The sequence below is a fragment of the Rattus rattus genome, chromosome 12 (genome assembly GCF_011064425.1).
Source record: "Rattus rattus isolate New Zealand chromosome 12, Rrattus_CSIRO_v1, whole genome shotgun sequence".
In the NCBI taxonomy this organism is placed as follows: Eukaryota; Metazoa; Chordata; class Mammalia; order Rodentia; family Muridae; genus Rattus; species Rattus rattus.
The window spans coordinates 91,407,986-91,435,413 of record NC_046165.1 but is presented as its reverse complement, the minus strand read 5'-3'; the positions used below and the strand labels follow the sequence as shown (position 1 = coordinate 91,435,413).

General features: G+C 46.9%; 1 protein-coding gene across 7 annotated transcripts in view; it reads right to left on the bottom strand.

Moving 5' to 3' along the window:
- Positions 1-27,428, bottom strand: part of Kat6b (lysine acetyltransferase 6B) — a 169,202-nt gene that overhangs the window by 13,522 nt on the left and 128,252 nt on the right. For all 7 annotated transcript variants that reach the window (XM_032917785.1, XM_032917781.1, XM_032917780.1 and 4 more), the window contains exons 11-12: positions 25,689-25,850; positions 22,565-22,658 (exon numbers count right to left, since the gene is read on the bottom strand). In XM_032917785.1, coding sequence (XP_032773676.1) covers positions 22,565-22,658; positions 25,689-25,850 — 256 coding nt within the window. The remainder of the gene's footprint in view (positions 1-22,564; positions 22,659-25,688; positions 25,851-27,428) is intronic.

Here is a 27,428-nt window from a genome sequence, read left to right as displayed (position 1 = left end):
CTAAAAAACATGAGGTCACTCAGGTGAGCCAGCAAACTGAGCCCCCGGGGAGCGCAGACCTCTCAGTCCCTGCCTCTCCTGCGTGTCAAAAGGCCGACTCCTGACAATTCCTTGGACCTCTGACTGTAGCCCATGACTACTGCCCCACAGGGGGAAGGTAACACACTCTATGTGTCATGGATGTTAAGCTACTTGTCTTTCCCAGCACGACACCCTCCTGTTGTGACTCAAAGGCCGAGGGGAGGCAGGGGCTCTTTTTCACAGTGCTGAGGATGACTGGAAACCCAGTGTTCAGTTATAGCTTACTGCACACATTTCAGGGATGACGGGCAGACGCGCAGAACACCACCCAAAGCCACCCCGAGGTACCTGGCACTGCCTGTAGCATGTCTCCTCCTCTAGGGATCCAGAGACCCTCAAAGGAGTTACAGCCAATGGGAAGAAAATGGCACTTTTGCCAAGGACTATTTGGAATCTCCTCACGATGGAGGATGCTCTGATGTTACACAGAATCCACCAACAGAAACAACAGAAATGACTGAATGAACTCACTTCTCACTAGTTATGTGAAATCACACACGATTGTGCACGGATGACAGAAGACAGCAGGTGGTTGCCTGGAAAGGGCTGAGCTGCTGGCAGTGGCTACGCTGCCCTTCACAACACTGGGGTTAAGTGAGGGGCGTCTTCCCACCTTCTGTTCCTTCCTACTTCCTCTCAGCTCTTCAAAACACAGTTACATAGTGATTAATATAGAGCAGACAGTGATTTTTGGTAAGAACAATTGACTTATTAATTACAGAGATGTGATGGTTTAAGCTCTTAAGTTTAACTTACCAAAAAGATTCCAAATAATTGATCTAAGATGCAGGGAAATAAAAAGCACTTATCTTGGAGCCGGTGTATTGTCCTGAGGCATCTGAAACAAGTACAATACACCCCTGGTGAATAGATCCCCTCGGCGTGCTTGCCCCTCGCCTCAACACAGGACACTGTCCATCAGAAAACTTCAACTACCCCAGGGGACCCTGCTTCAGATGGAAAAGTGATGTGTGGAGGCAAGTCCCAGGAGCTTTGGGACAATTAATTACTGTTACTGATGGGAATATTCCCTTGAACTTGCCTGTGGGCCAAGGTGTGAGAGACAGCACCCAGTCGTGAGTGAGACCCTCATAACGGAAACCGAGTGGTCCACACCATTACCTGCACTAACTGCTCTGTATAGTAGGGTCCATGCTCCTCCTTTGCTTCACTGGGACTGTGTAACGGGAAAGGTGAGGTCTGAGGGCCAGGGAAAGTCTTACGAGCTTAACTCAGAGGTGATCCTCTCGCAGGGAAACTAAACACTGTGCTGTCTATGGACACAAGCATTTGCAAGCCCAGCACACAGGGCACCTCACCTCTACTGAGGATGGCCTCAAGTGTCAACTCCGTAACCTGGCCCTGACCAGAGGCAGAAATGGTTAACTGCCTCTAGGAAAGCAGGGCAGACCCACTCTATGGAGCTAACTATTCAGATGAGGTCAACGTTGGTTTTTGCAGTCATGAATAAATCAAAATCAATTTGGCCCCTAACCCTCATTTATCTGGAAATTCCCTCTTTTTGAACAAGTGCTCTCTGTGCAGGAAGATCTAGTGGGTAAGAGTGAAACAATGTTCTTGGCAAGGGCGTGAGGGGTCAGGGTCTCTCTCTTCAGAAGTGTGGTCTGTCCCTCAGCCCTGCACATTTCCATCTGCCACTGTGATTCCAAAGCCTCTGAACTTCCTCAGACACAAACAGAAATGTCAGTTTGCTACTCAGTTCCAACTCCCATCTGTCTGGATTATGTGAACTCAGTCTTCAGGGCTTTTAGGGGAAGGTAATCTTCAAGGGTTATATGCCTTTCACCAACACCAACAGACTCCAACAGAAGGGCCACGTCAGAAGACAGCCTGGGCTTTGCAGGCACAGGGATTGACATACACAAGGCCATGGCCTACATGGCCTACGGCAACTCGGAGAGGAGGAAGCCGATGCCGTTAGTCACGTAGCTCCTTGCAGGTGGCAGTTCACCGGGCCACGCTGCCTGCTACTCGTTTCCTGGGCTAGCAGTGCTGTGACCATGTAGACACTTAGCAGTTTCATTACCAAGGTGGATCTGCGGGGCTGGCATTTGTTTAAATTCAGTGCTGATCCTGAAGTTGGTTTCTTTAAGTGAACCCTGTTCCAAATGACCCGGTGAGTGTATGAAGGATGACCTTTCCAAAAGACAGAGAATGCCTCTCAAAGGAGACATTTTGAAACAGACTGGACTTGAAACTCGAAGTTTAAGACACTCTTCACCATAATTCTTTGGGTCCAGCGTAATTTTGTAACAACTAGACTAAACACCCACCAATGACTAGAACAGCAGCAACCTGTGCTCTGACAAGACCCTAAAGGTGACTCAAGGTCAATGGCCTTGAGGGCCAGCTCTGGAGCTGCTATGCTAGGTAAACAGGCTTGTGAAGTGGGAGAGATGCGGAATGCACAATGAGATAAGTAAGGGCCCATCAGTTCCTTGCTGGGAGAGAACAGAACAGAATGGACTGTCAGGCTGTGGGGGTTAGTTAGAGTCGATGAGTGGCTGATTGCTCTGTTCTATGCCTGGGAGTCACTACAAACCAAAGAACTCTGGCTACAACAGGAATTCCAACTTAGGAGGTAGAGTGGGGCGAGAGCATGCATCTGTAACCAGGCCTCCACCACTGTACCTGCTGAGACATACTGGTGGGGGCTCTACGACAGCTTGGCTTCAGAACTTTGTATTTTAAATGCTTATTTAAGACTCCAAGGAGCTTTTGTTTATAGACTGTCTGTTGATTTTACGGAGAAGTGACATTTATTAATTTTAAGACAGCAATAAACCTTATTATGTTATTGTAATTTTAGGTAATAAAAAGCCTTCCCTGCATTTAAAACTATAAACACTTTACACCCCAGTCAGTGTCTGCGTTGGTCCCTCATCTGCTGTGTTTACCACAGGTCATGACATTTTTGGAAAACTCTACTCTGTAGTCATGAATGAAGAAGAGTTAAAGAGGAAAACCAGTGTTACTTTGGAATACTTATGACACTATGGCCTGCCTGGACTGTAGTGTGAGACTCTCTGTATTATATGACTAATACGAACTTTGAGACCATAAGACTTCAGAACCGCCATCTACAGAATCTACTGTGATAGCTCACGAGAGGCCAGGAGCACAGGCTGTGGAGCTACAAGCCGTGTGGCAGAATTCAGGACCCACCATTCAGGTCACAACGGCTCTGTGACCCAAGGCATTTATCTCATCTCTGTGTAAGTCTGAATCCTCATTCAGACCACGCGGTTAACAATCACACTCATCTCTCCAGGTTACTGGGAGCATCACGTGGGTTAATAAAGAACACACAGACTAACGTCCGACTTAAAGAGTAGTCATTAAGGGTTGTTCACCATAACGAAGGGATGCAGTCTAGGGGCCATCATTTAGATGACTAAAAACCCCTAACGTAGGGGAAATTAAGAAGTCAAGTTGCTCTTTGGAGACATACTGGGACGAACTTGAGATACCTCAGACCATCCTACTGTCTCAGAAGTCTTCTGCCACCCAGATATAAATTTAATTAAAGAAAAAGCCCTGTTCCCTTTGGCCTAAGGAATAGTCAAGAAATTAACTACTGAAAATTCCCAGCAAACATAATTTGTTCCCAAATTCCTTTTGGCTGTCAAGTATTTAACTTCAATGACTACCCTGAAGAAACAACTAGCCCATCAAACTACAAACACAGTGACTGCCTGAGGCTTCACAGAACCACAAGCTCCCCAGACAAATATAACAAAGACTTGCATATTCTAGAAGACCCGAGTGTGTCCTGGGAAAATGGCCTGAAGCAGAACAGAGGGGGTGGAGACAGCATGTCTCTGGGAAAGGTCTGCTGGCTGAGTCACTTCTCAGCCGCAGACATCTTGAAGACACACTAGCTTCCTGGAAGAGCACTCACTGCTATGCTCTTCCTCAGTTACGTGGAACAAAGCTACTAGTTCTCTTTACTGAGTGTCCACCACTGCCCAGCAACTACTCCCGAGAGGAATGGTCTTCATGTTCTTCCCAAAGGGAGGCCTATACTGGAGACAGGATTCCCTGGTGACATGTAGTACACGTGTCCAAGCCTACAGACCATGTTGGCATTTGTCAAAAAGTCTTGATGGTTCCCTGGTGACTGTGGATGCTCTGGGAGGTAGTATTCAATCTGCATCAGTTGCCAAGGGGAGATGTGGTGTTTAAATATACACTCACAGTTAGGGCAGATGGCAGGAAAAGGGACTACCCTCCTCCCACTATGTCACAGAGGGTGCTGCATATCCATGGTATGCTGCAAGGAAGCAGTCTGAGGGTCAGAGACAAATCCCCGAGGCAGAACCACACTGAGGTGAGGGTCACTGGTGTCTTTATAGCTGACCACCTGCTTTAGTGGGAGGTCACCCCAGCTCCCTTTCCTGTCCTTTGGTCTACGGTTTTCTTCCATAGCTGCATGTTAGAATCATATCCAGACTTCTAACAAACCTTCATGTCTGTCTCATTAAATCTCAACTCTTGCTTTCCCCAGGACAGTTGGACTTCAGACTGAGTATTAAGCAAAAGTCTAGAGGACTGCCTTTAAACCATAATTCTGAAGGGGTACATCAGTGATACCAGGCCAAAGGTGGGCATGTTGTCTAGTGAGAGCTGTGAGCAGAAGGTAAAGTGTTAGCAAAGAGGGTGTGGGATGCACTTCGCAGAGGATCTCCCAGTCAGACAGAACTGGGGACCGAGTGTGTCCCAGTGTCCTCTTTTGTAACTGGGAAGAAACCACTCTGACCAAAAGCCACTTGGGGGAGGGGCTTATTCGGCTTGCAGTCTAGAAGAGGTTCATCTGAGGTGAGTCAGGGCAGGGCCCGAGGCTGAATCACTGCTGAGGTGCTGCTGGCTGGCTGGTGCTGGCTGGTCCTCTCTGTCTATGCAGTCTCTCAGTGTGGTCCTGGCTGTCCTATCTGCTTGCTGGCTGGTGCTGGCTGGTCCTCTCTGTCTATGCAGTCTCTCAGTGTGGTCCTGGCTGTCCTGGCTCACTATGTAAGCCAGGCTGGCTTTGAACTCAGAGATCCTCTGCCTCTCTCTCCAGTGCTGGGATTAAAGGTATGCGCCACCATGCCGGGCTGCTAATCTAGCTTTCTTACAAATCCTGTAAGAAAGGGCTGGGCCTTCCCACATGGATCATTAATTAAGACAATCTCTCAGATACAGCCACAGGCCAATCGGATCTGGGTAATCCTTCCGAGGGGACTTCCCTGGATGGCTTTAGCTGTGTCAAGTTGATGGCTGAAGCCAACCAGCACAGTCGGCTAGAGTAAGGTATGTGTCACTGCATGCTAGAGTAAGGTATGTGTCACTGCATGCTAGAGTCAGGTACGTGTCACGGCATGCTAGAGTAAGGTACGTGTCACTGCATGCTAGAGTAAGGTACGTGTCACTGCAAGCTAGATTCAGGTACGTGTCTCTGCAAGCTAGAGTAAGGTATGTGTCACTGCATGCTTGAGTAAGGCGTGTCACTGCATGCTAGAGTAAGGTGTGTGTCACTGCAAGCTAGAGTAAGGTGTGTCACTGCATGCTAGAGTAAGGTGTGTGTCACTGCATGCTAGAGTAAGGTATGTGTCACTGCATGCTAGAGTAAGGTATGTGTCACTGCATGCTAGAGTAAGGTATGTGTCACTGCATGCTAGAGTAAGGTATGTGTCACTGCAAGCTATATTCTGCTTCAGGGTATCAGAGGAATTTTTTTGTCTTGATTTTTCAAGACTGTTTCTCTATGTAATAGCCCTGGTGGCCTGGAACTTACATAGCTCTGCCTGCCTCTGCCTTTTGAGTGCTAGATTATTTTCTTGAGAAGATGACCAATGTGAAATGAATTCAATTAATAATTTCCTTGTTAGGGAAGTAAGGAACTGGGATACATACAGGAAAAGATGTAGAATGAGAGATGAATCCTCTACCAAAAGCACATTATGACCAAACTAAAATCATTTTGAATTTTAAAAATTAAACCATTTTTAAAATGTTTACATAAACATATTTGGAAGGAACCAAATTGTTTACAAGGTCAACTACTGTTCCCAAATACCAGGCAAGCTCTGATTTGTGCGCAGAAGCGACTTTACTGGGAGATAGGAGAGGAGCTCCCACTTTTGATGAGATGGATGTGGGAAAAGGCTGCTTTTAAATTCTGGTAGACGCTCAGCAGGTAAGTGCAGTCCCCGAGCACCACGCGGTAGGAAAACCCACTTTCACAAGTTGTCCTCTCATCTCCACAGGTGCACCTCACACAGTAAACGCAACAGCACTGTTTTAAATTCTAGGATAGTCTAGAAAGAGCAAAGGTTTACGAAAGAGAAAAGGTAAGAAATAATCTGGTATTTAAAACCAATTTCTTCTTTTAAAAAAACTTTCTTCACACTAAAGACTTTGAAAAAAGTATTCTAAAGAATAACATATATCAGGCAAAACAAGTACCCTAAATTGCTATCCAGGTTGAAACCTGAATAAAAATCTCACATACACATACAAAATCCTGATGAGAACTTCCTACTGAAAAGCTACATGACTTTCAATTCTCACTAAACTCACACACACTTGGTGTGAAGCGCGCACTTTCATCAAATGGCTGTGTGCACCTGCAGTGCAACACGCCTGAAAACGCTGTGGTGCTGAGATGCCCCGACCGAACTGCATGTGAGAACTGTGAGTGCCACCACTGGACAGCGAAGCTAGTAGAGTCCAATGAACACAGATCCCAGCTAGCCCGACAAAGCTGTGTGCGTGCGTGTGTCTGTGTGTGTGTGTGCGTGTCTGTGTGTGTGTGTGTGTGTGTGTCTGTGCGTGTCTGTGTGTGTGTGTGCGTGTCTGTGTGTGTGTGTGCGTGCATGTGTGTGTGTGTGCATGCATGTGTGTGTGCGTGCATGTGTGTGTGCATGCGTGTGTGTGTCTGTGTGTGCGTGCATGTGTGTGTGTGTCTGTGTGCGTGCATGTGTGTGTGATGTTTAATTACTGTGGATGCTGTCGCTGCTTCTGAATCAGACTAGGAGGCCACCCTGGTGGCACAGTCTGTATATCCCAGCTATTCAGAAAGTTATGGGAGGATTAATCGTCTGAGGCCAGCCCAGGCAACTCACTGACACCAACAGTTAAAAGGGATGTGGTGGGCTGGGGGTGTAGCTCAGTGGTAAAGTGCTTACCTGGCATGTGTGAGGCAAGGCTCAATACCCAATAATACAAAGACACAACGCAGGTTCTAGAAGACAGGGCGGTTGGAGTTAGAAGTGTAAGTTGATTTCCTTTTCTCCCTCTCCTTCCCAGTCCTTTCTCTTACAACTCTCCAAATATTGTCTGTCTGTCTCTCATGGGTGTACACACACACACACACACACACACACACACACACACACACACACACACCCCAGCACTCAGGTCGAGAGATCTAGCTTCTACCTGGCAAACACAGACTGTGTACAGCATGGGTTCAGGAAGAGGAAGAACAAATCTCGTTCCATTTTCCCTTTGTTTCAAACAAAGTATATCTCAAGAGGGAATTGTCAGTCTTTGAGACAACTTTCTAGAATCAAAGCCCAGCCCTTCCTCTGATCTGCTGACAGGCCATTTAAGATGGAAGGCTCAGAAGCATCTTCAGTGTCCCCAGGTTAGCGAGACAAATGCTTCCACCCCTCCCTCATGCACATGCTGAGGGCTTTTGAACAAGTCTGAGGTACAATGCTCTGACAATAAATAGTGTGGGAGGGTAGTTGCTCAGCCGACTGCCACTAGGACAGAGTGTGCTGGGTGTGGGACCAGGGTCGGGTGGGACGTGGTTGGCTGACCTGGCCAGTCAGTGGTCATAGAGGGACTTAAAACATTTAAAGTATGGCTGTGTTAGATGTTTCTGTGAGAGAAACAAGAATGTATATGCTGTGTCGTACTAGAAGGGTTTTTAGCTACATATATTACTGAAGCAATAACAAGTGTTTATTATTATTATTATTATTATTATTATTATTATTATTATTATTATTATTATTATTTTGTGTAACGGTATCACCTGTAGCCCGAGCTGGCCGGGAACTTACTTTGTAGACCAGGCTGGCTCCCAGCTCCCAGCCCTCCTGCCTCCACCTCCCAGGAGCCAGAACTAAGGGCAAGCACTGCCACACACGCCTTGGAACTGTTTTAAAGACAGAATCTTGCTATGGAGGGGCAGGCTGCCGTGCCCTGGCATAGGGATCATGTACCCTGTGCCCAGCTTATTAGGAGATGCCCATGCTTTCTGAGCTTGCAGACTACTTTTCTGAATTCCTTGCATGGGGTACAATTCTGCCTGCTGTTCAGACCGACTCTAACAGTGGGTGCAGTAGAGTTGAGGCATCAGTAACACAATATTAATATGAACACAGCATTAGCTATAATATCACAATTATCATTCCCGTGAATCTCTGTATTGTGTTGACACTGCTATTACTAAAACCCAACTCTCAAAGTTCTGGAACGTGCAGGCTAGGTTTCAGTGGTTGAGTTTCTACTGTGTTCAGAGGATGCCCAAGACTCTGCTTTCCATATTAGCTAGAGACAAATCTCAGGGAGTTTAATTTGTTCATTACCAGGCCAACTGTTAAATCTAAGAGCCACGAATCACGTAAATAACAGGAACTCACACATACATGGTAACAGCTGAAGTTCATTACTGAGAACTCAGTTCAATGCTACGCTGTAAGAGACCACGTGGTAATCATTTACAAAGCAAAGGACGGCACACTCTCAGGAGGGTATGTACACCAAGGTGGAGGTGTGTGATTACAGACAGGTACACGGAGCTGTAAATTATCTAACTGTCTCTTATAATTACCCTGCTGCAGAATAGAAGCAAACTCCCCGGGCAATTTGCAGAGCAGTGCAGACTGAGAGACACAGTCACTTTTTCCTTGCTTTTAACCCTTTAGCAGCTATTTAATTGTGAGCGATGAGGTCAAAGAAGGTTAATTTACGAAGACTCCACAGGAAGGTATTTCAAAGAAAATTCTCTGAAAAGCTCCCAGCACTGATGAAACCTGGTGACTTCTCTTCAGGGAAGAGTTTTTTAAAATGTTTGTATTCTAAATGGCGTTTAAAACAAAGTCACAAGCACCACTCACTTTATCTCTTCTCTAAGAACACTTGCTATGCTCTGTGAGTTTTTAACTGGAGGCAAAGGAAAAGCTGCAGGGTGGAAGGCAGGCTGGCACGGAGTCCTCTGACGCACCTTCTACCACAGTACTTAACACGATTAACCTCTTTAGTTCATGGGGAGAGATCCTGCACTGGGCAAAGCACAGGGCAGAGTGTGTGTGTGTGTGTGTGTGTGTGTGTGTGTGTGTGTGTGTGTGTGTGTGTGTGTGTGTGTGTGTGAGAGAGAGAGAGAGAGAGAGAGGAAGAGAGAGAGAGAGAGAGAGCGAGCCACAGGTATACTCTGGATGCCTTCACTGATCTCAGCTAGTACAGCTTCATGCTGGCAAGCTAACCCTTTCTTCCCCATCTTCTCTTCTGTAAGCGCTCTTTTCTTAATGTCCATATTTCGTAAGCGCATAGACCCTGCATTCTAAAGGGGGAAAGGGCACCCCTCACACTTGCAGTGTCCACCAGGGCGATATTTGTTCTTTCTGGAGCGTGATAAACAGAGTGTCCAGGCTGTAATGTCTCAGCTTCATCTCTCTGGCCTTCTACCTCATGGTAAAAACACCTCTTTCTTATTATTTAAAAAATGTAAGGCTATTATATATTTTTATGGGTATGAATATTTTGCCCACATGCTATGTCTGTGTACCTTGTGAGTGCCTGGTGTCTATGGAGGCCCAAATAGGGAACTGGATCCCCTGAAACTGGAGTCACAGAGCGTCGTGAGATGCATGTGGGTTCTGAGAAGTGAATCCAGGTCCTGTGAGAGAGGGACCAGTACTTTTAACTGCTGAGCCACCTCTCAAGCCCCCAGAGAAGTATTTCTTATCTGAATCTTCTATTTCGTCACCCTTCAGTCTTCAATCGTGTTTAAGAGTGGAAGCAGAAGTTAAAGGAAGGCCATTCTCTATGAGATTCAACACTTGAGGATCTGAGTGTAGGTGATGTTCGGAGCAATTGCCTCACATACAGACAGCTTTGCAAAGGCTGATGGGAAGCTGGTGCCGCACCAGGCACTGTGTACTTATGTAGAGCAGTAGAGGGGAAAAACCCTCTCTTCACAACACTGCTGATGTAATACCACCAATAAATAGGAAAGTTTTAAGAGTCCAGTTTTAAGAGTTACAGCCATAAAACAAAGGCCATAGGGTAGTCTGTGACCTCCCATTGAACAATGGCTTCAAACAAAACCTGCCTCCAGCAAACGCAGACAACAACGTACAGCTTAGTGGATTACCAAAGGGCAAGTGCCCTTGCGACTGTCACCTAGCACAACAGCCCCTCCCCTCTCTCTCATAAGTAACCATTATCTGCCCTTCTCTAGCAATCCCTGATAGGTTTTTATTATTCTTACTACTTTTAGGTTTAGTTTTTGTTTTTCTTGAGACAGCGTTTCTCTGTGTAGTTCTAGCTGTCCTGAAACTTGATCTGCAGACCAGGTGGGCCCCAAATTCAGAGATCTGCCTGCCTCTGCCTCCCAAGTGCTGGGATTAAAGCTGTGTGCCACCACCACCTGGCTTAGATGTATTTATTTTATGAACGGTCCCTTGCACATATCGGTGTGTTATGTGTGCCTGGTGCTAAGAGAGGCTAAAGAGGGCCCTGGATCCTTTGGAACTGGAGTTACAAATGGTTGTAAGCTATCATGTGGATGCTGGGAATTGAACCTGTGTCCTCTGAAAGAGTAGCCAGTGCCATTAACCACTGACTGACACACCTTTCCAGTCAACAACAACAACAACAACAACAACAACAACAATAATAATTCCTTTATCACCAAAATATTCAGGCTCTCCCTCTACCCCATATTCTTTCCTATCTGTTGGTAATCTTGGGCAATCTGTGGGTAATCTCCCCTAGTGGCTTGCCTATCTTGGGGCTCCCCTAGTGGCATGCTTGTATTATTGTTCAGCGTATTCTTCTATGTCATTTCCACTGCAAGAGAGCAGAAGCTTGATCCTGTCTGTCTGCTCCTCTTTGTTACTGATGTCCAGTGCAGGGACCCAGTAACTCTGGGAGATCATCCATGGACCCAGTAACTCTGGGAGATCAGACTTTCCTCAGGCATCACGTGGTCACTTAGTGGTTCAGCTCATACAGGGAGACAGGATAGATGTTTCAATTACCAGCTTTAAGACACTGAAATGGTTCTTTTCACTGTTCAGTTTTCAGTATCACCATAAACTTCTGAATTTAAACATCTGACAAGTTTCAATCAGTTATAATTATCTTTATTAACTTACTGCCAGTGAGGCTTTTAAGGTAACTCCTGGGTTATATATTCCTAATAACTTTTACTTCTTTACTTCTCAGAATGACAAGAATGTTTTCGAGTGCGTGTTAGAGAATCTGGCTGACCAGCCTGAGCTCTCCAGGTGTCTCCCCGTCTCTCCTTGCCTCTCCCTTCCCCCAGCACTGAGGTTTCAGGCGTGCACCACTGCTGAGCTTTTGTGGGGATGCTAGAGATCAGAGCCCAGGTCCTCAAGCTTGGCACCAGGTGCTTCAGCCACCTGGCCCACCCCTATTCCAGGACACCCCCTCTCAACCTACCTAGGTCCCCGGTACACGGCATTACACTTCCTCACGGTGTTATCAGCATTATTTCTGATTCCTCTACAGTACAACTGTGATGTGCATTTGTTTCAATATGGACAAAGAGTTACATAAATAATAAAGTTATCTAATCCACTCAACTACTTTTATGTACTTTAAAACACAACCGCCTTCTGACCACATTCTGACCAAGTCACCGGCATTATTAAAATTATCCTCAAGAGGTAAGCAAACCTTTATAGTAGATTGTGTTTTACTTAAACAAAACAAAACATTAAGCCCATTGCTGCTTTTACTAGATTTTAAGGGTAACAGTTTCCTTGGAACCAAAATCAGGAGAGCACTAATTTCAATCACTAAGAACAAAGCTGGTGTGATCTTGTTCTGCCTCACAAACACCATAACTGGGCCAGTGAAAGCCTCATGAACCCCTCACGCCCAGCACTGCAGAGCTGAGTCACGAACCCTGTTGTCTGACACCCCACAGCAAGGACAAGATCCTGCACCCTCCTGGCTGGGTCACCGAGGCGACCCTGGCTAAAGCCTGGCCAAAGCCATGTCTGCAGAAGGAAGGTATCCATGTGACAAGACAGAAGGCTATGAAGAAATCTCAGATCAAGAGCTGGTTCTGTCAGAGCTGGTTCTGTCAGTCAGAGCTGGCTGGGTGTACTGGGAGGTGCTACTAGCGGTAGAAAGAGCAGAGTCAGACATTCGCTCGTTCCCTTACCGGATCTTTATTGCCTTATGTGACAAGCACTGTGCTTGTGGCTGGGCACTGAACCCTGCAAACATTCCTGTCTTCAGGAAGCCACCGCCAGCTGATGCTTACTGATTACCTGAATAGAATTTGTCCATAGTGGGCTCCAACCTGACACACTGCGAATGCCCCACTGGTTAGCAGTCTGAATGAAGATCACACAGCACCCACCCCATGCCAAAGCCTCGAGAGGTCTGAACCATGTAAAGCCCAAGCAGCATTCAGAAAAAAATGAGATGCCAGACGCGTTTCACGTTCCCAGTGTTCTCACTGAGACAACGACTACACACTATTCTGTACAAACTACTCATTTGCTCTTATTTATGATAAACTTAGTTTCTTTGAAAAGAGATACATAAACCACTGGCCACACTGCCTCATGCCACACATTTCAATGTATTCAGTAACAGTCAACCTCCGAGTAAACCCCCACAAACTCAATTTTCAACTTCAATACTATCTTTAGCATATTAAAAAGTATCACAGATCAGCACTGTGTACTAAAACAGCAGTGGCAAAGGCTTTTAGAGAGACTTATTACAATGAGAAGAGAAGGAAAGATGCTCGCATTACTTTGTGGTATTACAGACTAGACGCTATGAAAATGTCACCATTACACTTAATGGCACAGATCAAAACAAGTCTAGTGACAGTGGCTGACCCAACTTCTTCCAAGAGTCAAGGGAGAGGCCCCTATCTGAGAGCTAGAAGGACCCTAACACCACTTCACAAGGACATCTTGTTTCTCTTTAATCATTGCCTTGATTGTGCTGACCAGGGGGAAGAGTGGCAGAGAAACGGAGTGGATAGGGCTGGCTTGACAGCTTCTGAGGACTAATGCTGGACTCTTCCTTCTAAAACAAGTGTGCCAAGATATGAACTATCTGGTAAGAGTAAAGGGAAGATAAGCATCTCCTCAACCAACTGAGTGCAAACGTGACAGTCACACCTCTCTTCTCTATGCCCAAGACTGGTAGTTGAGAACGATGATCCTTCTGTTGCAACTTAAGTGAGCTCAAGAAACAGCCTTCATTCCAACAACAGACCTCAGAGGGCAGGCAGACCGGCATCGCTGGGAAGAGACGAGCCACACAGGCTGTGGGCTGTGGGCTGGGACAGCGGGCTTTCTGTAACGGTCAGTACCTTTGAAAGGGTAAGAAAGCACAACTGCACTGAGTGTGTGAACTGGGCAGTACCCCGTGCAGTCAACTGCTCCACAGACAACACCGTCAGAACCAGGCACCTCCTTCTAAACATGCCCTGTAATATTTAGCTGACCATGCTTGCACGGGTGGGGAATGTCCCTAGTGGGAGCTTTGTGACTGCTCCCCCTAGTGGGAGCTTTATGACAATCCCTATCATGCGCAGGGGAATACACCTGGCTCCAGGGTAAGGCTGCAAGGACAAGACAACAGGCGATGTAATCCTGCTTACCTCAACTACTTCCATCTACCTGGACCCATTCTTGGGTCGCCTATGAGTACAGCCCGAGTCACCCTGATGTGCAAAGATGCCCAGAACCCCTCACTGGAGAAATGTGGTCTCTCAGCGTGGCTGTGCATGGCTAGGATAGGTCCTAAGAGAAAGTCAGTGTGTCGCAATGCTGCACTCACTTGTCCACACAGCTCTGCTACAACAGAGCTACTCCTTACAAGACACAAGCCAGCATCATGCTTTAGTTGAAAAAGAGAAAAAAAAAAATCAGTTTCTTGCAGATTGAAATCATTTGAAATTTTTGATTAAACATTTTGAAGTTCTGCTTTACCTATGAGGAAGCTCTTTTAAGAACAGCAGCCTACTCGCTTTTGTTTCCATGTCTGAGACAGGGTCTTCTGTGTAGCCTAGCTTTCCAGGAACGTGGTATAGAGACGAGGCTGGCCTCCAACCCTAAGTGATCTTACTGCTTCTGAGCACTGGCAGCACCAGGGCGGCAAGCAGCTGTCTCCCCTCGCCTCCTGTCTTTTTATTTTGTGTGTGGCTGTTTGGCTTACACTCACGTCTGTTCACCATGTGGATTGTCTAGTGCCCCGGGGCCAAAAGAGGGTGTCGGTGTCCTGGAGCTGGAGTTACAGAAGGTTGTGAAGAGGCTATGTGGATGCTGAGAGCTGAGCCAGGATCCTCTGAAAGAGTAGAATGTGCTCAAAGCCACTGATCCATCTCAGCAGCCCTGAAGCAGCCTATTTTTAAACAAAATATTTTTAATTAAAAATGCTCATTAGCCCATCTTCATGGAGGTCGGAAGGTAACTTTTAGGAACTGGTTCCCTCTTTACCCTCGGGTCCCTGGGACTGAACTCAGGTCACCAGGGTCACACAGCAAGCACTCATTATACCACTGAGCCATTTGTCCTGCTGACTCTGGAGTCTGTAATTCTAGTTAGTGAGCTTTTAGTCTTTTAGCAGGAAAGTGTGACGAATTTCACTAAATGTCTTTTGTGACTCTGTAATAAAAATTGCACCCAGATATTTTTACTTTCACTTCAATCTTTCTTGTCAGCATTCCCTAACACATATATACATGTGTACACACACACACACACACACACACACAGAGAGAGAGAGAGAGAGAGAGAGAGAGAGAGAGAGAGAGAGAGAGAGAGAGAGAGAGTCCCCGTGTCCTAGTCTTTACAGTTTAAAACACCCCAGTCATGTTGTCCCCAGCTCTGGAAAGCCAAGCTTTCCAACCACCCTTCCCCATGCTCCCTCCCCATGCTCCCTCCCCGCTCCCTTCCCCAGTGCCCCCTTCCCCGTGCCCCCCCCCCGTGCCCCCTCCCCCCCCTGTGCCCCCTCCCCCTGTGCCCCCCCCCCGTGCCCCCTTCCCTGTGCTCCCTTCCTCCCCCATGCTCCCCTTCCCCTGTGCTCCCTTCCCCCTTCCCTTCCCCCCCCCTTCCCCCAGCCCCCCTCCCGCCCCCCGCCCCCCCCCCCCCCCCCCGCGCCCCTTCCCCGTGCCCCCTTCCCCTGTGCCCCCTCCCCACCCCCCTCCCCCACGCTCCCTTCCCCCACGCCCCTTCCCCGCTCCCTTCCCTATGCTCCCTTCTCTATGCTCTGGGTCTTTTTGAGACAGGGTCTTCATTTTGTAGTCCAAGCAGGCAATCCCTGCCTCAGCCTAGAACAACAGACATGGGCCATCATTCTTGGGTAAACCCACTGCGTTTTAGAATTTCCTTTGCTGTGTGTGTGCGTGCATGCATGTGTACATGGAAGTTAGTGGATACCTTTTTGGACTCGGATCTCCCCTCCCTCCACTCTAGGAACTAAACTCAGGCTGCCAGGTGTCTGTAGCAAGCACTTTTCCCCACTGCAGCACCCTGGCAGGCCTGAGCTCATTTTTTTAAAAATTCCATTTAAGCCCCAGGCCTCCAGGTATACTTCTTACACCTTTTCCTTTGGGAGCTGAGGATCTATGACGGTTTTCTGGTCTCTGGGTCACTTTCCTCGTAGTTCCCTGTGAGGACTGAGATCACATGCACAGTTCACGTGACACACAGCTGTGCTAGCATCAGTCAGCACCGAAAACTCCAAAGTCCCCTTCCTCAGCCTCCTTTCCCTACACACCGCCCCTCGATGTCCTTACTACAGCTGCTGTGACCGAGTGGCACTGCATGCCCAGTAACCTCTGGCTTTTCCTTCATATAGATCCCTTGCTGAGCACAGGACTACGTGAGTCTTTAACCTGCCTGTCGTGACCAGAACATCTAACACGCGAGCTCATGGAGTCATGCTCTGGGCCATGTCAGTTCCATAAGTTTGGAGTTCAAAGTTCAGCCTGGCTTGTTAGCACATGAATTTGTCATGAGCTCTGAATACACGGATATGCTGCAGATAGCTACTGTTGGCCCACAAGTCAACATGCACCAGCAAGAGTTTTCCACATTAGTGGCCGGGACTCACATACTCAGGGGAGTGTACCTCAGACATCCCAATCACTAAGGCTAGAGACAGATAAGCAACTAAAGAAGTGAGCCAAGTATGGCTCAGGGTTTAAGAATGCTTACTTCACCTCCCAAGGACCCAAGTTCAGTTCCCAGCACCCACGCCTGTAACTCTAGCTCCTGGGGGACACCTCTGAGGGAGCCCATGCAGCTCAAAAGGAAATAAATCTCAAGGTCTCTGGCCTCCATGTGTGCTGGGTATGTGATACTTACGCACGCGCGCGAGCACGCACGCACACACACACACGCACGCACATACACACACACACACGCACACACACACACACACACCCCACACCGGCGAGCGCACGTGTGCACACAGTACTAGAGATTGCTCGTACGCACATAGGGATGGGTGAGTCAACCGTGTGTATCCAGAGGATGTGCATCAAGAGATTCTTTTTACATCAAGTGATTCCTAATACAGACTAAAAAAATTAAAGAACAGAGTCCAAAAGGCTATAGTGTAGTATGTTTTATTCAAAAAAAGAAGTAAGGAAGTGCACAGCTAGGTGCTTGTTAGTACAAGAGGAGAGGAGGGAGCAGCTAGAGATAAGTGCAGCCAGTGACCTGTGGGAAAGGGAGGGACAGAGGTCTGCACACTTCTCAGTATGGTTAACATTCCATCCATCTGTCCATCCATACATCCACCTGCCCACCTGTCTGTCCATCTGTCTGTCTACCCACTCACCTGTCCATTCATCCACCCATCCACCCACCCATTCACACATCCATCCATCCATCCATCCATCCACCCATCCATCCATCCATCCATCCATCCACACATCCATCCATCCACACATCTACCCACACATCCATCCATCCACCCACTCATCCACCCATCCACCCACCCATCCATCCATCCATCCATCCATCCACCCCATCCATCCATCCATCCATCCATCCATCCATCCACACATCTACCCACACATCCATCCATCCACCCACCCATTCACACATCCATCCATCCATCCATCCATCCATCCATCCATCCACACATCCATCCACCACATCCATCCACACATCCATCCATCCACCCACCCATCCACCCATCCATCCATCCATCCATCCATCCATCATCCATCCATCCATCCACACATCCATCCATCCACCACATCCATCCATCCACACATCCATCCATCCACACATCCATCCATCCATCCATCCATCCACCCACTCATCCACACATCCATCCACCCACCTATCCATCTATCCATCCACCCACCCACCCATCCTATGTGGATGGATGTTGTGCCTCATGTACATCTGTCTGTCTGTGTACCATGGAGGCACCTGCTGCCCACAGAAGCCAGAGAGGGCCTGGATCCCCATGGAACTGGAGTCACACAGTTGTGAGGCACTATGTGGGTTCTTTCAATAGTAGCCAGTGCCCTTAACTGCCAATCCATCCCTCTGGCCCCTGTGAAAATCATTTTTAGGTCAGAATCATGAATGGAGTTTGGGATACACACTGTTATCCCAAACTCAGGAGATGGGGGAAGGAGGGCCAGAAGTCAAAGGACAGCCTAGGTTACATGAGGCCCCGCCTCCAAACACCAGATTTAAAAGAATTAGTCACATCAATGAAACTAGGAGGAAAAAAATGGGAGAAATGGTATTTACATAACTTCAAGGCATCTTCTTACCAGACACTAATTATAATGACTTGGCAGGTACCACCTCGTAACATGGTAAGCACATTTTATGCACCGAGGAGGACACACCTTAGTTTCTCTGGTACTTATCCCCAAAGCTTACCACCCAAATCTAATGCCGATGAAATGTCAGAGAAGCCCCAAGGGAAAGGCAAGTGCTGTACGGAACATGTCATACACTTCACAATGTCCAAGGAAATAAAATGAAGACAAACCCACCAATACCACCAGATGTTGGGATCCAGTGACTGAATGTGGTGAGAGCCACATGTGGCATGGGAACCCACACTGAGAGGCATTTCACCCAGAAAAGGACAGCAGGACACTGGGAAGACGGAACTGGAATCAGGCACACTCACTGATGGAGTGCCAAGAGGACAGGGGTTTTCTTGGTTTTGACAGTTTATGGGACACACAGCAGAGCATCTTTAAAGATGGACTAACACACAGAGTTCATCCTCATCCCAATTCAGGGAACAAGCATACTGGACAACGGCACCAAGGTCTTGTACCTGCATTCCTCAAACAGAAGACAGACAGTCTCACATACGCACGCATGCGCACGCGCGCGCACACACACACACACACACCACTGAGCCGTATCTAAAGTCCAGGTGCAGGTGAACAGCTATAGCTTCCTCTCCTGTACAGTTGATCTGATTCTCTGAAAACATAACCTTGATCATGAGAATAAAAGAACAGACATGATAAAGACCAGCGTGCAGGGCAGGGGACCCAGGTAAAGAAAGAGTTCATGAAAATAGGCATTTTGTAACTTTTCTCTCAAGGCTGAATTTTCTTTCAAAATAGAGAGAAACAGTGAAATATATGAGGTATTGCTGGGCAGCTCTACCAGTAGGAGCAGGCCAGGGCTCAGAAAGAAGCACCATTCTAATTCCCCAGCGCCTCGCTGTACCCTGTGGGAAGAACAGCTACTTTCCTGGTCCGTGGGAGGCAACCAGTAGCAGAAGTTTTGTGGGAAGTGGGCTTCTTTGAAGTCTTGACATGTCTGGTGAGGGTGGGGAGCTGTCTGACTGTGTGTAGGAGGGCTTTAAAGTTTCTTGACTAAGAGAGAGGAGATCTCAGAATCCATATGACATCACCTCCAGCCTGTGCATATCATTCTCGGGCACCTTTTACTCACCCTGGAATAGCTGTTCAAACAGCCTCCTGGGAGACCTCGCTCTGACAAACCCCAGACTAGCTGTGCCAGAAACAAGAGACGACGTCACGAAGGGGCAGCACTTAGGTCTATGGACAACCCCATCAGTCCTCTTACTATACTGGACAACAGCACCAAGGTCTGTACCTGCACTCTTCAGACAGACGGACAGACAGACAGACACATACACACACGCGCGTACACATATACACAAACACACATGCACACACACACACACGCACAAACATACATACACAAACACACACGCACACACACATGCAAACACACACACACACACACACACACACACACACACACACACACACACACACACACACACACACACACGCCACTGAGCCGTATCTAACACAATGGAACCCAAACTATTAAGGGTTCCTTTAACGGAACAGAACATATTTTAGAAACCTTTTAACCCCTTCTTATCTTTCTTACCCAGGCACTGAACTGTGAGACAAAATTGATGAGATGTTAAGTGCTCCTTCCCCTCCTCCCTCAGTGACTGCCTGGATCCAAATGGTTCTGGAAAGGTATTTATCTACCATTATTTTAAGTGACTCCCAAGGAGACACTATTAATTTTTCAACAGCATACCCTGTCTTCTTTACAATGGTCAGCCAAGGAATAATTCTGGTTTTAAAGTGAGTTTTTATTGGGCTTACACCTGTTCCATTTTCTTGTGAGTACTGTAAAACTCTGAGGGAACAGTACCTATTCCCTTTGATCCCCATCCCCGCCCCTTTCAGTGCCAATGGGGACTGATTGATTCCAGAGCCTGATGCTTGTTAGGCAAGAGCTCTACCACTGAGCCACACCCCAGGCTCCCTTTCAACGAAGAAGCCTTAAGCACTCCAGTGGAGAGACAAGGCCAAGGCTTCTACAAGAAGACTGTCTGGCTGCCAAGCCTGGTCACATCCAGTGGGTGGCATCCATAACAATGGCCTCAAATGTCCCAGAAAATACTCTATTGTATTCTCTAGTTCTGTCTGGAATTACCGGGTGGTGACTAGGAATGGTGGTGAACAGCTCAGATCTTATCACGTGGGAGGCAGAAGCAGGCAGATCCCAGGGAGATGAAGACCAGCCTGGTCTACAGAGTGAATTCCAAGTCAGCCGGAAGTATAAAGTGAGACCTGGTCTCAAAGGAAACAAAGTCCAAGCCAGCCTTGTCTTCTCATGTTGTACGCTGACCTTTAGGATAGTTTTAGCACTTAAAGGGAATGCTGTTTACTTGGGTTGTCCATTCCTGTACACGGCCAGGGGCCAGCCTATGCTATGCAAACGTGACCACTGTACTTGGAGCTTGAGCTGGGGGTGCCAGCTCCTTCACAATTTAGGCATTACTTTAGATGTCTTTGTATCAGCAAAACCACATCCAATACAGATCGTCATGGGAACTATGCTGATCCAAAAAGTTAACCGAGGAGGTCACGGTAACTTGGAAGCATGATCTATTGTTGTCCAGCACAGAAGGATTAACATGGATGGTCTAAGCAGGCTTGTACTGGCTGAGACGGTACAAGAACTTACAAAGACAGCATCTAAGAAGAGGCCATGTCAGGAAAGGTGATGCAAAGAAAAAGAACGAAGAGAAGCAAACTATTGAGTCACAAAGCTTAAAGGCACTCTGGGGCTGTATGCTGGAGGGTCCCTTCATTCTAGAGACACAGGGACGCTGTCACAGTCCTGGGCTTGCATGACTGCAACGCACCCCAGAAAGTGCAGTGAGAGATGAGCTTCGTGTGGGCGGCGACTCTAAAAGGCTCCTGAACAAGATAGCTAAGCCTGCCTTTCCGGTATTTAACTCACATGCTACTGCCTCTAGATGACTGGAATCAACTCTCCAAATGTTCCCTCAACCTCACACTTACTTATCCAATATAACAGAAGCAAGAAGGGAAAAAATAAGCATTTTTTTAAACTCATGTAATGACGGCCTTCAGATGTGTACCCACTTGTATACCACCAGGCACTAAAGTCACACAGATGGCCCTGGTCAAACCCAGAGGGACACAGATAAGAAGATATGAATGCAGGGAAAAGATTAAGCAGCAGACAAGGTGGGGTGGCTGAGGGAGGAGAGAGAGGGCAGGGGAGGAGTAATCAGTTTATCGTGTACAAGTATGAAAGCACCAAAGAACGATTTGATTTAAACGAGGAAAAATAAAGAAGAAAAGAAGTTGACTGTAGCTAGGAGTGTGTAAAGGAAAAACAGGAGCCAATACAGCCCTCCTTGGTACAATTAGTCTCCTGGATAAGTAGGCCAGAACAGTAAGACGAAGAAAATAAATTAATAATTGGAAATACTATCTGAAAGTATAAAAATAATCAACTCAAACTATTTCTTTTATATTAATTTTATATTTCTGTGTCAATAAATTATACAAAATCAGTCTAGTCTAAATTTCATTTGTTTTATCTGCAGACATTGACATTTCAGAATCTAATAATAGAGTCTTAGAGTCGACATGCTTCCTTGACCCTCACAGCACATTTCCCCGGAAGGTCTTGGATTTTCTGTGCATATGCTCAAATGTCCTTTATCCAGCTAACAATCTACGAGTCCACGGGGCTCTAAGAGACAGACCGTCTCACCGTCAGAGACGTCACCACAGGGCACTCGACTCACCGCAGGTTCTATTCTCTCCAATCGCAGCCTCATCCTTACGGTGGTTTACTGATCCAATATAAATTAAGCCAGGTGAAAAAGATAACCTACCACGGAGCACAGCCACTGCACTACTGCAAGCATCCAGCTTTACCCAGACAGGCTCAGGAGATGCAAGTCCATATAGAGCGGGCATTTCCTGAGAAACTGCTCGCTACGATCGACTTCTGTAACAGCAGAAGGAAGCTAGCAGGGCTTCTTCCTTTAGGTTCAGTCTCTGTTTATCCCTGGTCTCCTCTGCTCCACAAAGATTATTTGGAAAATCTGAGAAAGCTACAAACTCCTGTAACCAACAATCGCTTGTGTTTCACTCACCAACAATCATCTACGGGTGCTAACGAGCACGGGAATGGCTTTCGGAGCCAAGGGCACTGTGGCCAGATCTAGTCTCACTTCCCTAGAGTGCAAGCAGGTGGCGGGAAAACTATCATGTGAGGAAGATCTCCTAACTCGTGTAACTATGAACAGAAGACCCATTATGGGCCGATTACAAAAACACACCACCACGACGACAGGTCAACTAAAGCTTTCCGTGGCACAGTTTCCTGTAACAGCCGTCAGCTGGAGGTAGGTAAAGCATGTGACTTACTGAAATCAATGAGAAAGCGTCCAAATCCTTGCCTTTGGTGCTGGGGCATGATCATTATGCAGGACACGTTATACTTCTGCTGGCAGAGCTTTTCCTATAGGAAAAAGAAGCATAGCAAGTCAGAGCTCTGCGCGTGGGCCATTCCTACACCGGCCACCGTCCTTGTAAAACTATCCACTGAGCTCGGGCAGAGGCTTGGGTCCAGACCAACATGAGTAATCCTGCAGTGCGAAGCAGACCATCAAGTTACGACCAGCCATCCACTCTTCTATGCTCCTCAGCTGCGTCTTTATTCTACAAAGTTAGGAACATAAATGGGAATGGGGAACCTAGGAAATGTGTGCAGAGTGAAAAGGACCCATAGCAGGGAGTGATGGCTCTCCCTGCTCATACAGCTGGAGAGAGGGAGAATACACCATGCAGTCCACCCAGCAGAGTAAGCTAGGATTTGGCGGGCAGCCCTGCTAAACGATAATCTACAACTGTACAATGGCGAGTTGTTCTCTGCCTCTGAGCAAATTCCCCAGTGGTACTGGAATTGTGGACATGTGAGTGGATGGACACACGAGTGTCCCCGTGAATCAGAAGGCCAAGTAAAAAGCAGAGAAATAATTAGTCTGCATCTCAAACCAGGAAAATCAAACAACGAAACAGACACTGAGAAACCCCAAAGCCTCTGAACAATACTGAGATGGAATTCCTTCCAACAGTCTATAACCAGGAGGGAGTCTGGGTAGAGGGAGAGCTCTAAGAACTAAAGAATTCACAATTGCAATATTGTATGCACAGTACAGACACCACCAAAACCTATACAGAGAAGATCTGGAAAAGGCTTCTAGGCAATGAGTGCTGTGGCCAAGGATAAACCACAAATGAGGCTGCTCACAGATGAACCCCATCAGAGGATCACTCCAGAGCACTCAGATCTTTAACAAACCAGCTTCAAAGACCACAGGAAACTGTGGAAAAGTCTAAAGGGCAGAATGAAAGAGGATGAGTCCCCAACTTCTGTGTACTCGTGGCTGTCTGTGGATCTCTGAAGCACGAGGAAGTAACGAGAGTGGAATTTCTACAGAAGACAAATTGACCATCGCTGGATGTGCACGCCAATAGTAAAGGCTCAAATAATTAATTTTACCGTGCAAAGTAAGATAAATGGGTCACTCTATCTAAAAAGAGATGTACTCTGGGCACTGAGGATTTATATCCTTGATGCCAGTCCTTTCTCTGTCCAAACTCTTCTCACCCGTGAGAGTTCACTGAAATATATAATCCAAGAGCAATCCGCTTTCCTTTCTTAACAGATGTTCCTGGGCTGGGAGCTAGCCCAGTAAATAGGAAAAGTGCCTGCTGTGCTAGCATGGGCCTCCAAGAGCAGGAGGCTTAAATCCACATAAAAAAGGGGCCAGGCATGGTCGTGCACTCGGGAGGCAGAGGAAGGCTTTTCTTGGTAAGTTCCAGGCCAGCCTGGTCTACAAAGAGAGTTCCAGTAAAGCCAGGGCTGTTAAGCGACAGAGACACCCTTGTCTGGAATGGATGGGGAGTGGATGTGGTGATGCAGCCTTTAATCTGAGCATTCAGGGGGCAGAGACAGATCTCTGTGAAGTCTAGCATAGCCAGAGCTAAACAGTGAGATCCTGCCTCAAGAAACAAACACAAACTAATCACTGAACCAAGAAAGGAAGGAGGGAGGGAGGGAGGGAGGGAGGGAGGGAGGGAAGGAAGGAAGGAAGGAAGGAAGGAAGAAAAGAAAAAAAGGAAGAAAGGAAGGAAGGAAGGGCGGGAAGGAAGGAAGGAAGGAAGAAAAGAAAAAAAGGAAGAAAGGAAGGAAGGAAGAAAAAAGAAAGGAAGGAAGGGAAGATGGAAAGACAGACAGTCAGTCAGAATAGCTGCACACTTATATGCCTAGGGCTGAGACAGGAGGCCCTCTGGATGGCGCATGTGTCTAGGGGTGGGGTGGGTCACCAAGGGATATGTAATGGGACAGCCTTGCCATGCAGTCTCGGCTGACCACAGCTGTGAGCCCTGGTCTTAGCCTTCTGAGCACTTGGAGTAGAGGCCACCGCACAAGGCAGACAGTGTAGCTTCTCATCCCCTGTGAAAATATCTTCTATGAAGTGCTTCATGAACACTAAAGAAAAGCAGGTCCAATAAAAGTGACTCATCTGCTGGGCGTCTGGATAATTACCGTCTCTGTTTATGTAACCATTCTCTTAGGTGCACACCCAAGGAAAGTTCAACACCTGGCAAACACGTTCAAAAATAGCTCTCTTTCCACGTGTAGGAGTTATCAATAGCAGTTTCTGAGCAGAAGTTGGAGAGCTCTGAAGCGATGAAAAGATGAGCCACTAAGCCTTAGTACGCAAGCTCCTCCCCATGGTGACTCTAGAGACAGATCGCTTTCCCAGAGGCAAGACTTCTTTACAACTTAAAAACTACAGAACGGATCATGAGAGGCAGTGGTGGGAAACCATCATCTAACAGCTTGGCCATCAATTGCTGGTGGTGTTTTTGGCTTTTTAAATTACATTTATTTCTTGGTGTGTGTGTGTAGGGGCATGAGGGTGCGGGATGCAGGGTGCGGGGCAAGGTGGGGATTCATGTATGCATGTGGACTTCTGGGAGTTAGTCCTCTCCTACCAAGAGGGCCCTGGTCCCTTCTCATTAGCCATCTCAGCAGCCCCTAGCCCCAGCAATGTTCTAACACTCTGGATACCGCTGACCACCGAGGGTAGGAAAGGAGTCAGAGAGTCTGAGGTCGTAAGTGCTACATCACGGAGAGCTTCATGTGCACCCACACTTTAAAGAAGCTTAACATTTGGAAATCAAAGCTGCCCGGCAGTCTCCGAGGTGGTAATCAGATGTCACATGGTCGCTTGTCAGCACCGCACGTGGTGCTCGGGTCCTCTGAATACTTCCTAGGCACCGTTTTGGTTGTTGTTGTTTGGTGGGTTTTGTTTTTGTCTTTTCAAAGGAGCTTTAAACAAAAAGCTGAGGTTTTCAGAAACGTGAACCACTTACTCAAATTATTGTCATAAAAAAACCCAAAACCCTGTTCAAAGAACTGAGCTCCACTAAAAACATTTGCGAGAGAGAATGAAGGTCATGCTGGCTCTTGGCTCACCTTAGAGAAGTATCCAACCAGATGACAGCCTTTTTCATCATTTTTTGTAAGGACATAAAAAAGGAATGGCTCGACATCATAATACAATGTTTTGTGGTCCAGGAAGAGCTTGGCTAACAAGCAAAGGTTTTGGCAATAAATTTTGCTCATATTCCCATCAACCTAGCAAGAGAGAAACAGACAACATTATTTAACATGCATGTATTATTAGAAATAAACTTGCTTCTTCTGTATATCATTTTAAAATGTATAACTTTATCTCTAGATCCTGTAGGCTTATAACCAGGGAACAGCTGTTACTTGCAGAATTCCATCTCTCCTCTTGTTAAGGTAAATTCAAGACAGCTAACATCTCCTTAAGATCATTCAATAAACAGCAACGCTAGCAAAGTCAGTTTCACTTGCAGTTTATTATGAGTTAAAGTTTATCAGGCATGCCCTCTTACTTTTAAATTGGAGCCAAGTAAATCTGAAAATTGAAGAAACAAAAAATTCATCATGCATGTCAAATTTCTGTTATTTTCAAAAGGACTTCAAATAAAAATAAAATAAACGAACTGCCAGCATTATACTGATTCTTAAGAAGTATGGATTAACAGCAGAGGCAACCATGTTGGTATCATTTTAATATGACTGGAGAAGACACAATGTCTGTGCTGGGAATACTTACAGAGTCAGGTGAATTTACACCTACAGTAAGTACCATGATTAAAGTCTACTCTCTTCAAAATAAAAGACTCAAGCTGGGACACCAAGGCCTCCACAGGAGCTAAGGCACAGACAGCAGTGTCTTTGATCAAATGTAGTTGTTTGCTGCAACAGAGAGCCGCATGGACCCCACTCTCTTCTCAGGGGAGACAGTTTTTGCTAACCCGAGCTCTTTAACAATGAACTTGACCACTCCCGGGTCTCCTGTGGACCATACTGGTTCTTATACTGCACAAATTATTTTTAGATTTCATATAACTATTTCCCTTGGACAGAACCTTAGTCCCACACATAGCAACATATTCGAATATAGGCAACTGGCACTGAGGATACAATTCTCTCTTTAATTAAAGGAAGTTTTGATGTATTTGGGAGTATGGTCCTTTCAGAAACAATGTTGTACACAGAAAATAATGGAGATGTGCATCTGTGCATCAGAAACAGAAATGAAAACGCCAACCACAGAAAACTCAGCAGAGTCTAAGGAAAGGGACAGGTACAGAAGAGACTCAGGAAACCCGCCATCTGTGATTGCTGTTTACTTGTGTTTGAGTCACGGAAAAGATCTCAAAGTTTCCTTTCCATAACTGATACCTTCAATCACGATGCTAGAATAGGGCCTGAGGGTTTCCTCCTCATTCTCAGTTATGAATGAACTACCCTTCTGGGCGACTTTCATCCCTGTGCTTTCCAAACACGTGCCTAACAAGACTGATTACCCCACCCAGATGGCTTCCTGACAGATTAGCTCGTCCACACAGGCTCGCTCAGGATGGTTTAGTCAGTCATTACTTAGGCAGACAATGTGTTTGCTGTCTGGGATACAAAGTGAGCAGTCGCTTCAGTTTTCTTTTGGTCAGGAGGAGGAGCGAACAGTAAGGCAGACACAATCAGGCTCCAGAGACCAACCCTTGTACCTCGCCTCCTTGGGGCTGCTGGAGCGGAGGGGCATCCTAACGGTACAGCGAGTGGGGTAACTTGTACTTGGCTTTCCTTCGTACCAGGGATGCTCACTAGGAGCCAGTCCCACCT